At 43.1% G+C, this 14,784-nt stretch overlaps 1 protein-coding gene across 4 annotated transcripts in view; it reads right to left on the minus strand.

Moving 5' to 3' along the window:
* The window catches only part of ACYP2 (acylphosphatase 2), a 355,520-nt gene that overhangs the window by 249,178 nt on the left and 91,558 nt on the right, over positions 1–14,784 (minus strand). For 3 of the 4 annotated variants that reach the window (XM_070069127.1, XM_070069129.1, XM_070069126.1), the window contains exon 3: positions 13,455–13,549. In XM_070069127.1, the coding sequence (XP_069925228.1) occupies positions 13,455–13,511 (57 nt within the window). In that variant the 5' untranslated portion in view covers positions 13,512–13,549. The remainder of the gene's footprint in view (positions 1–13,454; positions 13,550–14,784) is intronic. The other variant, XM_070069130.1, reaches the window with a different exon arrangement.

Here is a 14,784-nt window from a genome sequence, read left to right on the forward strand (position 1 = left end):
TGCTTAAAGCCTTCAGCCCCAGCTTGTGGCACCAGCATCCCATATGGGTGCCAGTTCAAGTCCTGACTGCTCCACTTCCAATCCAGCTCCTTGCTAATGTGCCTGGGAAAGCAGCAGAAATAGGACAATTCCTTGGGTCCCTGAACACATGTTGGAGACCCAGAAAAATCTCCCAGCTCTTGGATTTGGATCAGTCCATCTCCAGCCTTTATGGCCATTTGGGGAGTGAACTAGTTGATAGAAGATCTCTCTCTCTTTCAAATAAAAAATCAATAATTTTTTTAAAAAGCCTTCAATGGTTTCCCTTAGTTCTATGACATAGGTTCTTAGCATGGGCTATAAGGCAAAGTGGTCTTGGTCAAAACAGTGTATTTAATCATCAGATTTCTTAGCCATTAATAAAAATTATAATTTTCAAAAAGATTTATTTATTTACTTTAAAAGTCAGAGTTATACAGAGAAAGGGAATGACAAAGAGAGAGATCTTCCATCTGCTGGTTTATTCCCCAGATGGCCAGGACTGGGACAGGCCAAAGCCAGGAGCCAAGAGTTTCATCTGAGTCTCTCACAAGGGTGGCAGGGGCCATCTTCTGCTGCTTTCTCAGGCCATTAACAGGAAGTCAGATTGGAAGTGGAGCAAACCAGCACCATATGGGATACCGGCATTGTGGGGGTGGCTTTACTCTCTATGTCACAATGTCAGCCCCAATGATGTTAATTTTAAAAGTAAATTTAGGAAGCAAAGAAATGGGGGAAGGCATGTGGCTTAGTGGTTAAGCCACTGGTCCAGAAAGCCATGTCCTATACTGGGATGTCTGGGTTCAATACCTGGGCTTTGACTACTGATGCCAGCTTCCTGGTAAGATGGAGCCTGAGAGCTACCACTAATGGCTTAAGTGGTAATTACTCAAGTAGAACCCATGACACCCACCTAGAAGACTTGAATTAAGACCTTGGCACCTGGCTTCAGTCTGGCCCAGCCCTAGACACTGCAGGCCTTTGTGGAATGAACCAGCAGATGGGAACTCACTCTCTGTCTTTGTCACCCTCAAATTAAAAAAAAAAGGCAAAGAAATGTACTAAAAAGACCCCATGGGAGACCAGGAGAAGCACCTGGCTCCTGCCATCGGATCAGCGTGGTGCGCCGGCCGCAGCATGCCGGCCGCGGCGGCCATTGATGGAGGGTGAACCAACGGCAAAAAGGGAGACCTTTCTCTCTGTCTCTCTCTCTCACTGTCCACTCTGCCTGTCAAAAAAAAAAAAAAAGAATATTGTCACTAGGAAGAAGAAACCGAATTTATGAAGAAAAATATGAAAGCCTATGGGAAGGCTGGGTCAAGCTCAGGAAATGGATGCTGCAGCCTGCACTGCCAATACTCTGGAAGTCTGGCCAAGGCACGAAGACAATTCCTCACTGTTTTGTTTCTGGATCTTGTTCCAAAAAAATTGAGTGGATGCACCTGACAGGCTGAAGCCAGGCCATGCGCCCACACCTAGCAGTTTGAGAGCTTAACTTCTGCAATGTTAGACTAGCTGGCCTCCCAGTAAAAAAAATCCCCAAACACAAGAAGGGGTTCCAAATTCTGAGGGGAGAGATGGAGAGAGGCAGAGAAAGAGAGAGAAAGAAGAAGAGGGAGAAGGAAAATATTTGCTAGAACTTGATTTCACCCTTGCTCCTCCTCTGGCATCATCCCATCCCACCCTCTCCACACTCCAGCTACAGTGTTCCTTCCTTCAGACATTTCTTTTATCAAGCTTTCCTGTCTTCCTGTAATATTCTTTTCATTACTAGCAACCCACTCTCCTCTATTCCAGGCTAGTGTCAGGCTACTGGCAGGAAAAGGAAGGGACAAAAAGTGAATTCATTGAAGGAACCATTTACAAATGTGTGTTACAGTTAAGGGAAGTCAACTAGCTATAGTGAAGCATCTGCAACCAGCAACAGCAGGAAGGCCTTTCACTCTCCACCTAAGGGAGTAGGAGATGGGTAGCTCCTAGAATGCAGAGAATAGCTACAGCTTGCAGCAAAGAGAAGATGACAATCCATAGCCTTGCACAGAAGGGGAGAGACTAGCCTCATTTTACTCTGCTCCTGTCCTCTTAGTCTGCTGTTGATACCGCTTGTCGCTCCCCCTCTTCATGGAGGAACGACACAGGACCCTGCGCTGTTCTTTCGTCTGCTCGGCCCTCCCCGGGTTTGCTGCTGGTTCTTCCCGGGTTGGCTACTATCCCTTCCACCTCCGTGGAAGGGCAGTTCCCCCTGGCCGCATTCCCCACTTCCGCAGGGGAGCGGCACACCGCCGGCCGGCTTTCTCGGGGGCTGCACGGGTGTTCCTTCAGCTAGATGTTCCCCATAGATGTTCCTGGTGCATGCCGTTTCTCTCCTCCTTTATAGTCCTCCTCCGCCAATCCCAACTCGGCTGCCCACACGCCAAGTACGCTGCTCTCCAATCAGGAGCAAGTCCTACAGTTAATTGGTTGAACTGGAGGCAGCTGTGCGGAAGCTGTTTACTTCTCTCCCAGCGCCATATTGTGGGAGAGCAGATGCATAGAATAAGTCTTAATTCGAGTAACTTAGTCTAGTCCGGATTGCTCCCCACAGATCCCCCTTTCTTTTTATTTTTTAGCGTTGATACGCGCCTGTCTTCGGTGTCCCGCGGCACTCTGCTCTACTTGCTAGAGTTGCCACAGGCTCTTACAAGTCCTATCAGGCAAACCGAATCCGGGTCCTCTCTTCGCCATTGTGAGGAGGTTTTTAGGCGCTGATGCGTGCCTGTGTTCGGTGCCCTGCAGCGCATGCTCTGCTCTGCTAGAACTGCCTGCAGGTGTTTACAAAACCTATCAGGCAAACCGAATCCAAGCCTTCTCATTGCCTTTTTGTGGGGAGGCCTTACTGATGTTAATTCGTGCCTGTCTTCGGTGACCTGCGGCTCATACTCTGGTCGAGCTTTGCTGGCGCTTACCGCCTTAAATCAGGCAGACCGAATCCAAGCCTCCTAATTGTTGCATTGTGGGGAAGCTTTACTGATGTTAATTCGTGCCTGTCTTCGGTGACCTGCGGCTAGCCGCCCAGGTGCTCACCGCCTCACTAATCGGGCAGACCGAATCCAAGCCTTCTAATTGGCATGTTGAGGGGAGGCCTTATTTCTCTCTATTTCTCTATCTCCGGGCATTCCCACTTCTCCCATCTTACTTCTATCTTCCAGCATTCCTATTTCTCTCACTTTACTTCTAAAACTTCTGTTTCTCTTATCCCCGCAGCTTCCCGGCACCTCGCCCCGCCGGCGGGTTCCCGGCTCTGCGCCGCTTCAGCCCGCGCGCCTCATCTGCGCAGCTTCCCGGCTTTGCGCGGCTCGGCTTTGCGCGCTCCGCGGTCTCCACGCTTAACCCTTTCGCGTCTGAACCACGGCCTACGCCAGCGTTCCCTATCTATTCACGCCCCGTGCTCTCTCTGCACGCGGCGGCTTCCGCGAGTAACACAGCGTAGCTTGCGTCTCCGCCACTAGGATTCAATCTAAGTTCCCCGGGCTAGCCTGGCGAATTCAACCCAGCGTACGTCTCCGCCCCACGGTTTGGCTTCCCGTCCTTTGCTCCCCGGGCTGATCAGACGGATCCCAATCTGGCTTACGTCTCAGCTTCTGGTTTCAACTTTTCGCCCCCTATTCCCGGGCTAACTTGAGAACCCCAAAGTGGCTTCCGTTTCCGCCTCGGCCTGCCCCCCGCGGCTTCAATTTCCCTAACATTTTTCTCTACCCGGTATGTTTCCCCAAGCTTTCCTCCAACGATATTCCTCCCTCATTTCTCCTGGCCTCTCCCCACAGTCTGCGTCCGAGTCTGTTTGTTCTAGCTTTCACTTTCGCTTTCGACCTTAAAGATTTCTCCCAGCTTCCCCCCGTAGTCCGTATCCAAGTCTATGCCTAGGCTTTCAATAGCTTCTTCCGGCTCCTTTTTCGTCCGGCTTTTCCCTAGGCTGTTTGCTAGTCTCTCTCTCCGATATTTTCCCTAGTTCTTCCCGTTTCTTCCCTCCTAAGTTTCATATCCGTCCTAAGTTTCCTATCCGAGCTAGGTTTCCTATCCGAGTCACGGCACCATTATGTCGCTCCCCCTCTTCGTGGAGGAACGACACAGGACCCTGCGCTGTTCTTTCGTCTGCTCGGCCCTCCCCGGGTTTGCTGCTGGTTCTTCCCGGGTTGGCTACTATCCCTTCCACCTCCGTGGAAGGGCAGTTCCCCCTGGCCGCATTCCCCACTTCCGCAGGGGAGCGGCACACCGCCGGCCGGCTTTCTCGGGGGCTGCACGGGTGTTCCTTCAGCTAGATGTTCCCCATAGATGTTCCTGGTGCATGCCGTTTCTCTCCTCCTTTATAGTCCTCCTCCGCCAATCCCAACTCGGCTGCCCACACGCCAAGTACGCTGCTCTCCAATCAGGAGCAAGTCCTACAGTTAATTGGTTGAACTGGAGGCAGCTGTGCGGAAGCTGTTTACTTCTCTCCCAGCGCCATATTGTGGGAGAGCAGATGCATAGAATAAGTCTTAATTCGAGTAACTTAGTCTAGTCCGGATTGCTCCCCACAACCGCTCATCGGTCAAACCCCCAGACTGAGGACAGAGAGGTAGGTTGCCTCTCGCTGGAGGCCACAGAGGCAACCTCCTGGAGCACAATAGGATGGAGGGGCTAAAGCAATTCAGTACAGTCAGTGTTCTTTACTTGAGGTTCCTTTCATTAACAGTATGCAAGTCCATCTGTGACTATATAATAAGTGGTTTTAAAATTATTATTATTGTCCATCTTCCACACTAGATTGTGAATTCCTTGAGGTCAGGAATTGTCTCTATCTTTGTTTACCATTGTTTCCCTAGGAACTAACATAGTACTTGATGTAAGATGGGACTCAATCAATATTTCTTGAACCCATGAAGGTATCTGCTATATGGGATGATGTGCTTTACACAGTCTAATTATTGAGGCCATATCTTCTTACTTCTTTGCCAGCCATGCTATTTCCAGCTTTTCTTTTCTTTTCTTTTTTTTTTTTTGTCCACCTAGTAAAATGGCTTCAACTGCAAAATCTGTCAGATTCTGCCTAGACTGAGTTGAAATTCTAATAATTTATTTTGCCCAAAATTCTTCTCCGCTTGTTTAACTTTGTTAGCTAATTTATTGAGAGCTCATTCTATGGCATATATGCAGAAAACTAACTTAAGCTTCATGATAGCCAAAAAGTCTAAACCAAAACACACAGGAAACATTTCAAGTTGAATCTCTTTGCCTTTGTGCTATATTAAAATATGCCTTGAAACAGGCATATGCTATATGGTGAACTGCATATGGCTTATGACAGCCCCTATTCATATGGAAAATATGCTAATAATATCCTCTACAGGAAGTAAAAGTGGAACCAGATTTACATTTTCCTAAATCGATTTATCTGGTATCTGTATCTACAAATACTGTTTTCCAGTATCACAAGGGTAATGAGATAGAAGCTGAACAGAGGTGGCTGGTGTATGAGGTCAGTTACAAAAGAATTCCCTCAGATGAAGACAAATGTAATCCATGATTTAGGAGGTCAGAGGCAGGGCAATGTTGATGGCTAATGAGATATGTAGAGAAGCCCCTGAGCCATGTCAAGGGGATTACCTGAAGGATCAGCTCATACCTCCCTACTTAGCACCTCCCAGATGTTATTTCCATCTTTTAGCCTTATAGATTTGACTTATTTTAACTGGCTAGAGTCCTATCAGGCCTATGCCTGCAGCTCCTTTTATAATACTATTTTAAAATGTCTCCTTTACAATCCTGAAATGGAATTCATAGGTAACACAATTTATACAAAACATTTTAATACCAATGTAATGATCTAACTATATTTTAAAAGCATTAATAAAACCCACTTATAATAAAGTAATATATGTCACAGAATGTAAACTCTCAGACACTCAGAAGCTTACATCTTGGGGTAGTCTCAGAATCACCATGAATGTAACAACCACAAATACAAAATGCATGAAACTGAATTGGAGACTCCAATACCATGAGTGGTGATGTCCAGGACATAAGTTTCCAAAACAGTAAGCAACTCTTCGTAAAGTTCCCCAGAAACCAATGTACAAAATTTCTTTGGCTTATTTAATAGTTAGAATCCTAGAAAATTCATAAATTAAAAAAATACATAAAACTACACATATCCTTATATAAAATGGAGTTGGGTGTAGGCACAGATAATAAATTCTATATGTACATGAAAATCCAATAAGACATTTGAAAGTCTTATTCAATTTACAGACCAAGTTTTTGAAGTACGGGTATGTCTTATACAACGTAGAACTTCTAGAAGTATCTTCCAATTATGTTAATAAGCTAAAAAGGGTCTATAAGTTTCCAAAATGTCCCAAAGGTGTGTGTCACCTGTTGAGAACTGCTGGACTATAGGCCTCAGTAATCAGTTTTCTGACTGTGAGTACTGCCGTGATGTTGACATTTTAAACCTTTCTCTGACTGGTACAAACCTTTGTAGCAGTCTCAGAAACAAAATCCGTCTAACTTAACAAAAGCAATGAAAAAGTTTGCAGAAGAGATACTGCAGCAGTTTATTCAACTGAAAGAAGAGATAAGCAAGTAAGCCTCAGTGTATCATTTAGGATTAAGTTCCAATAAACATGATAAAATATGAAAAAAAAACAGTGGCACAAAAAGGTATATTTCTAATTTTCTCTCACATGCACCGAACAAGTCCAGAGCTGGTACAGTGGTTCTCCACAAAATTCCCAGTGAACAGGCTCTGGGCTCACAGCTCCACCATTCTTAGGATGTAGCTCTGATCCTCAGGGTCCAAGAAAGCAGCAGTATTCAAGAATAGATGAAGAACAAGGCAAATGGTATGTCCCAAGTATCTTCTAAGGAAGGTTCTTAGAAGTTGCCACAAGACAATTCCACTTATATCTCATTGGCCATAATTTAGTTATATGCCTATGCTTATGTGCAGAAAAGCCAGGAAGAGCAGTGTTTGTTCTGGGTGGTCATGGAACTAGTTGAAAAGTCTATTACTAAAGAAGAAAGAAAAATGGATAGCAGATGACAAATTAATAATCCATGTTCTACTTTGAGAAGGAGACAAATTTGGATAACTCCAGAGATCTTGTATCTGCTGGTTCACTTCCCAGATGGCTGAAACAGCCAGGGTGGGCCAGGTTGAAACTAGAAGTGTGGAACTCCATCCAGGTTTTCCACACATTGGCAGGGACCCAAATTTTGGAGCAATCGCTTTTTGCCTCCCAGGATGTTCATTAGCAGGAAGCTGGATCAGAAGCAGAGTAGTTGGGACTCAAATAAGGCATTTCTATATGGGATGTGGGAGTCCAAAGCACTGGCTTATCCCACTGTACCACAACATCCACCCCAGTTTAATATTTCTAAGACAAAAAAGATATCTTTGTATCCATGAGCCAAATTTCCAAAATCAAAAACCATTAAGGAGCTTCTAGTTTAACATGGCAGATTAATTAGATGTGTTTGTCTCCACATGTTTCTGAAACCCCGGAAAAAAAGATGGTATAAAGCATAAGGCAAAAGAAAATGAATACTGGCAGACAAAAAATAATGAATTTTTGAAAGTCAGGAAACAGATGGAAGACTGTTAACAAAAGAAGTTAAAATTTGGGGCCGGCGCTGAGCCATAGCGGGTAAAGCCACCTCCAGTGCCAGCATCCCATGTGGGCATGGGTTTGAGCCCCAGCTGCTCCACTTCAGATTCAGCTTTCTGTTATGGCCTGGGAAAGCAGTAGAAGAAGGCCCAAGTGCTTGGGCACCTGCACCCACATGGAGACCCAGAAGAAGCACCTGGCTCTTGGCTTTGGATCAGCACAGCTCTAGCCATGATAGCCAATTGGGGAGTGAACCAGCAGATGGAAGACCTCTTTCTCCCTCTGCCACTCCTTCTCTCTCTGTGTAACTCTGACTTTCAAATAAATAAGTAAATCTTTTTTTTTTTTTTTTTTAAAGGAAGTTAAAATTTAAGAGTACAAATAGGGCCAGTGCTGCGGCTCACTAGGCTAATCCTCCGCCTTGCGGCACCGGCACACCGGGTTCTAGTCCTGGTCGGGGCGCCGGATTCTGTCCCAGTTGCCCCTCTTCCAAGCCAGCTTTCTGCTGTGGCCAGGGAGTGCAGTGGAGGATGGCCCAAGTACTTGGGCCCTGCACCCCATGGGAGACCAGGATAAGTACCTGGCTCAGCGTGGTGCGCCGGCCGCAGCGCCTGCCGTAGCGCCTGCCGTGGCAGCCATTGGAGGGTGAACCAATGGCAAAAGGAAGACCTTTCTCTCTGTCTCTTTCTCTCACTGTCCACTCTGCCTGTCAAAAAAATTAAAAAAATAAAAAAAGAGTACAAATAGGTAGATACCAAGAACACAGCCATCAATTTACCCTGTAGGCATTCACAATGGCTGATGGCTTAGAAACCTGAGTATTTCCTTTACATAAAAAAAGAAATGTTTTTGGGTCTGGCACTGTGGCATAGTGAGTAAAACTGCCACCTGGGATGCCAGCATCCCATATGGGTGCCAGTTTGTGTTCTGGCTGCTCCACTTCTGAACCAGCTCCCTGCTAATGGCCTGGGAAGCAGCAAAAGATGGCCCAAGTGGTTTGGGCCCCTGCCATCCACGGAGATCTGAATGAAGCTCCTGGCTCCTAGCTTCAACTCAGCACCACCCTGGCCATTTGGGGGGTGGGGGGACAGCAAACCAATGAATAGAAAATTTCTCTCTCTTTCTGTCTCTCCCTCTCTTTGTAACTCTTCCAAATAAATAAATAAATCTTTAAAAAAATGTTTTGAGCCTTATGATTAAATTATGGGTAGGCACACCATTTGATGGAATTCTGTCAAGTAAATATACTATGTACTCAAGCAAGGAAATTAGTATATCCTACCTCCCTCTGGATAAAATTAATGTCACATTATGAAAAATACAAGTAGATAACCAAAAATTATATTTGAGAAAAGCTTCCAATACCAACAATACACCCCACAGTAAACAAAGACTGCAAGGAGGAGACTTTAGTACAAGCTGTAACTTATATTGTCAGAGAGATAAAAGAAGATGCTATATCTATGAAACAAGAAGAGGATAATTTTTTAAAAAGTAGGAATAATCAGAACAAGAATCAGTTTACTGAAATTAAAAATATCATGAAACAAGCAAAAAGTTCAGTAAAAGGGTTAGAAGATAAAGGCAAGGAGATCTCCTAAAAAGTGATATCAAAAGATAAAAAGATAGGCAGTAAGAGAGGAAAAAATAAGATGTTTTAAAGGTTCATCCCAGGCTGTCTAATGTATGACAGGATTTCTAGAAGAAGATAACAGGGGGGAAAATGATGGGAGGAATTATCAAATAAATTCAACAACAAATTGTACCATAGGTGAAAATATGCAATGTCAGATTGGAAGGTCCAATTAAATGCTCAGTCATGAATAAGGAAAGACTTATAACAAATTATAATATGACATCTCAGGACACTAAGAATAAACTTAAAATTTCCAGGAGATTAAGGATGAAAGCAGGCACATAAGGAGGATGAGGAGTCAGAATGGGTATCATCAAACTGACTGACAGCAACGTTCAGAAGGTGATGAAGCAATGCCTTTCCCTTTGTGAGAGCAAGTTACTTCCATCCTAGAATTCTGTTCCTGTCTTTAAGTAACAATCAACCAGGAAGGCAAAAATGCACTCTTTCTTACCCTACTGAAGTGCGGGTCCCTGTACTAGAGACCTAACAAAAAACCTGGAAAACAGAAGATGTCACATATAAAAGTAGTACAGTAATGTTCCCTTATCTACAGTTTTGCTTCCCATATTTCAGTTACTTGCAGGGAACCATGGTCCAAAAATATTGAATAGAAAATTCCAGAAACAAACAATTCACACATTATAAATTGCAAGATATTTTAGAGTGTTACCTGAACACAGAACTGTGATAGATTGATAGTCAATTTGGTAACCAAAATAGCTCTGTGTGACTAACAGGTACAGTAGCATATACAATATGGACAAGCTAAACCAAGGGATAATTCACATCCCAGGCAAAGTTAAGCTATATATGAACATATGATTCAGAACAGCTTCCTGTAGATCAATGGAGGAGATCAACAGTAGCCCAAAGCTACTTCACTATGCCTATACTTCATCTCATCATATAGGCACTGTATCAATTCATATCATCATAAGAAGAAAGCTGACTTCAGTACAGTAAGATATCTGAGAGATAAAAAGATTCCATTCACATAGCTCACTACAATATATTGTTATGATTGCCCTGCTTTATTATTTGCTATATTGTTTATCATTTATTGCGCCTAATTTATGAATTAAACTTTATCATAGGCTTGCATGTACAGGAAAAGACATAGTATGAATGTATTTTTTTAAATGGAATTAAAATATAAATTTGGGGCCAGCATTGTAGTTCAATGGGTTAAGTTGCCAACACCTGCAATGCCAGTTCCATTCCTGGCTGCTGCATCTCCAATTCAGCTTCCTGATAATGTGCGAAAATGGCCCAAATTCTTATGTCTCTGCCACCCATATAGGAGACCAGGATGGAGTTCCCATCTCCTGGTTTTGGCATGGCCCAGTCCTGGCTGTTGCAGCATTTGGGGAGTAAACCAGCAGATGGAAAATCTCTCTCAGGGCCAGTGCTGTGGTGTATTGGGTAAAGTTGCCACCTGCAGTGCCGACGTCCTATCTGGGTGCCGGTTCCCATCCTGGCTCTCCGCTGTACCCTAGGAAAGCAGTAGAAGATGGCCCAAGTCCTTGAGCCCCTGCACCCATGTGGGAGACCCTGAAGAAGCTCCTGGCTCCTGGCTTCGGATTGACACAGCTCCGACCATTGCAGCCATCTGGGGAGTGAACAGCAGATGAAAGACCTCTCTCTCTCTCTGCCTCTCCTCCTCTCTCTGTGTAACTCTGAATTTCAAATAAATAAATAAATCTTTTTAAAAAATGTCTATCACTACAGACTTAAAAAAGAAAATCTCTCTTTGTGTCTCTCCTACTCTTCTCTTGTCACTGTGCCTTTTAAATAAATAAATATTTCTTAAAAATAAAATATGACTCATTTTGGTGCAAAGAGAATTTGAAATCCATGTAGTTTATCATAAAACATATTTCCCATGGAATTTTTTTAAGTGTCTTCATCTATATAGGGTTCAGTACCATCCACAGTTTCAAGCATTTGCTGAGTGTCTTGGAATGCATCCCCTGTTGGTAAGGGGAGAATACGATACAGAGGGGGACTATTGTATATGGGATGACAATCTACGCAATCTAGGTAACAGCCGGTCTAGACAGGGACAGGAGGACAGAGACAGCTGATAGATTATCAGAAATGTTGAATGTAGTATTAATAAACATCTGAAAAATCTAATAAAACGCTTACTCATAGTGATAGAAAATTGATAAGATAGAAACTTGGGCAATTCTCAGTGCCAAAGAAGACAAAAGGCTGTACTTACACAAAGCTTCAAAGCACACTACATGGCTTACCAGTGACCATCACTCACATAATGGTAACACTAAATATTTAGTCAAGTAGAAATCAGGTTAGAAATATGTTAGGATGATAGGGAATGAAAGTATTGAATGAGTAACTAATAGATAGTGTCTAAAATTTAAAAATGAAGGAAAAGAACTTCAGCAACCAGCAATTTATGTTGGGAAAAACTGCCAATGATTTAAAAGCATTGGGACAGGGTGAGGGTGGCCGGTGCTGTGGTGTTGTGGGTAAAGTCACCGCCTGTGATACCGGCATCCAACAAGGGCACGGGCTTGAGTCTCAGCTGCTCCACTTCTGATTCAGCTCCCAGCTAATGCACGTGGGAAAGCAGTGGAAGATGGCCCAGATGCTTGGGCCCCTGCACCCACATGGGAGACCCAGAAGAATCTCCTGGCTCCTGGCTTCAGCCTGCCACAGCCTCAACTGCTGTGGTCATTTAGGGGCTGAACCAGCGGATGCAGGATCTCTCTCTCTCTCTCTCTCTCTCTCTCTCTCTCTCTCTGTCTCCCTCTCCTTCTCTCTCTCTTTAACTCTTTCAGATACACAAATTAACCTTAAAAATAGAAAATAAAAACATCTGGGAAGCACAGGTCAGGGGAGGAAGGAAGAATCAATTTCTTTTTAGTATAAGCTCTGTAGTGATATTTAATATTGTATATAACTTTGTACTACCTTGATAAAAATTATAATCTCCCCAAAAAGAACCAATGAGAATAAATTCAGATATTATTCATGTGTTAGCTTACATCATACACCATTGTCAACACTCCATTGAGTGTGAATTTTCTACAGAGACGCAGCATTTGCTTAAATTAGGAAGATGTTACTGCTTCATATGCCTCATCTACCTCAGTGACCAGTATTTGAATTTTCAAATGATTAAAAAAGAAAAACTTTCTTAGTGTCTGCGTGTGATAAATGAATAACTCAAAGCAAATTTGCTTCCCAAATGCTCATGTATTTTCCGTATTTACTATACCACAACTGTTTGGCATTTGACAACCAAATCAAAAGCCTGCCTTGCTCTGTTCTACCTTGGTCTGGTTCTCCCCATAAAGGTCATGACGTTATTCTGTCATCCGGTGCCTTCTATTTTTACTCCTCATTTGAGTAATTCCCATATTTCACTTTATAAATTACTAAATATTCAGTATTCTATAAATAACAATATATATTATACAGTATAAATATACTGCATATATTTTACTTAAAACTAATATAAATGTATGTGTGTATTTAGATACATATATTTAACAGTGAAGACATTTATAACTCAGAATGCATTAATCTAAATACATTTGCCATGTCTCTAATAAAATGTACTTTTCTGGTAGACAGAACAATCTGTCAGTGTCTACGTGACAGTAAATACCTGTCTTAGAATTTAACTAGTCAAATATACACTCAAAATTCATTTCGGTTTTTTTTTTTTTTTCAAGATTTATTTTATTTGTTTGAAAGATAGAGTTACAGAGGTAGAGACATAAAGAGAGGTCTTCCATCTGCTGGTTCACTCCCCAGATGGCCACAATGGCTGGAGCTGTGCCGATCCGAAGCCAGGAGCCAGGAGCTTCTTCCAGCTCTCCCACGTGGGTACAGGGGCTCACAGACTTGGGCCATCTTCTACTGCTTTCCCAGGCTACAGTAGAGAGCTGGATCAGAAGAGGAGCAGCTGGGACTAGAACCAGTGCCCATATGGGATGTCAGCACTTCAGGCCAGGGCTTTAATCTGCTGCACCACAGCATTGGCCCCAAAAATTTATCTCTTTACATGAACATTTTCTTTTCTAAATGTTTCTAACAAGTATATTCTACCATACTAAGATCATTTTCCATACCAAAGACTTCTGATAAACTGTAAAGAGGATTTTATTAATTAAAATTCAGTATTTATTTTGGAGACTCACCTTAGCAAAGTTTTGATTTAAGAAAGCAGTGAAGCAAGAAAAATGTTCTCTGTCCATGGTTCTTTCCTGACAATTATGACTTCGCCAAAAACCTGCTGAAAGCGAAATACATGAGAACAATAAGAAACATTTCATCACTGGGAAACCCCAAGGGGTAGGTTGAAAAGTTATCTCAGAAAGTTAATCTAGATAGCCTACCTTATGATTCAATCAAAATTAATATGCCTTCTCGCCCAACCCAAATACATGGGGGGAGGGGAGAACATCCTGCATAAATCTTTTACCTGAATTATTGGGGGAATAGCTATAATTTTCATTTACTTTTTCAGTGGAATTACTATTTCAGTATAAGGAAGATTTTGGTAAATTATTTATCATCCACTGCTCCATAATATTCCAAATATAGGAATCAACAAATAATATAGTAGAAAGCTTTCAAAATACAGGTGGCAACTAAATTGCCTTCATGCAATATACTTAACTATTTTTTTTAAAAAAAGATCTATTTGTTTATCTGAAATTCAGAGTCACAGAAAGGCAGAGTCAGAGACAGAGGAGGGCAGGCTTCCATCCACTGGTTCACTCCCCAGATGGCCACAACGGTGAGAGCTGGGCCAATCTGAAGCCAGGAGCCAGGAACTTCTTCCAGGTCTCCCAAGCGGGTACAGGGGCCCAAGCATTTGGGCCATCTTCCACTGCTATCCCAGGCCATAGCAGAGAGCTGGATCAGAAGTGAAGCAGTCAAGACTCAAACTGGGGCTCATATGGGATGCCAGCACTGCAGGCGGCAGCTTTACCTGCTTTGCCACAGTGCTGGACCCCTTAACTATTTTCTTAATAAAAAATCTGGACCAATATAAGCTGAAACACTCTTATGGGAAACATAACAAAACTTGAAATCAGAGTTATCTTCCTAGGAAATCCAGACTATGTCATCATTAAAAATATCTTCATTAAAAACCACAGAGAAACACATGATTCAATCAAAGAATACAATGAGGCATGTGTCCTTGTCAAGGGACACAATCAAAACTAAGTGGTGTCTATTAGTGCTGACAAATCCGTGGAAAGACTATAAGATTTTATTTGCATTGTATTCTTGACAATAGACAAAGATATCAGAAGCATAATCCAGGGCACCAAGCCAAGAAAGGTGATGTCTTCTTGGCTGCCTATCCGAGCCACAGCCATTCTCACGGCGTCCTGCCTGGCAGGCAGCCTGATCTTAGTTCCACCAGTGCCTTGCCTGTGCTTGTCTCACTCACTAATCCTCTTCAAGGCAGAGCTTTGTGTTCGAGCTGGTTGAAGAGGGTCAGCTCTTTTTCCCCGC

Source organism: Oryctolagus cuniculus, chromosome 2 (genome assembly GCF_964237555.1).
Source record: "Oryctolagus cuniculus chromosome 2, mOryCun1.1, whole genome shotgun sequence".
NCBI lineage: Eukaryota > Metazoa > Chordata > Mammalia > Lagomorpha > Leporidae > Oryctolagus > Oryctolagus cuniculus.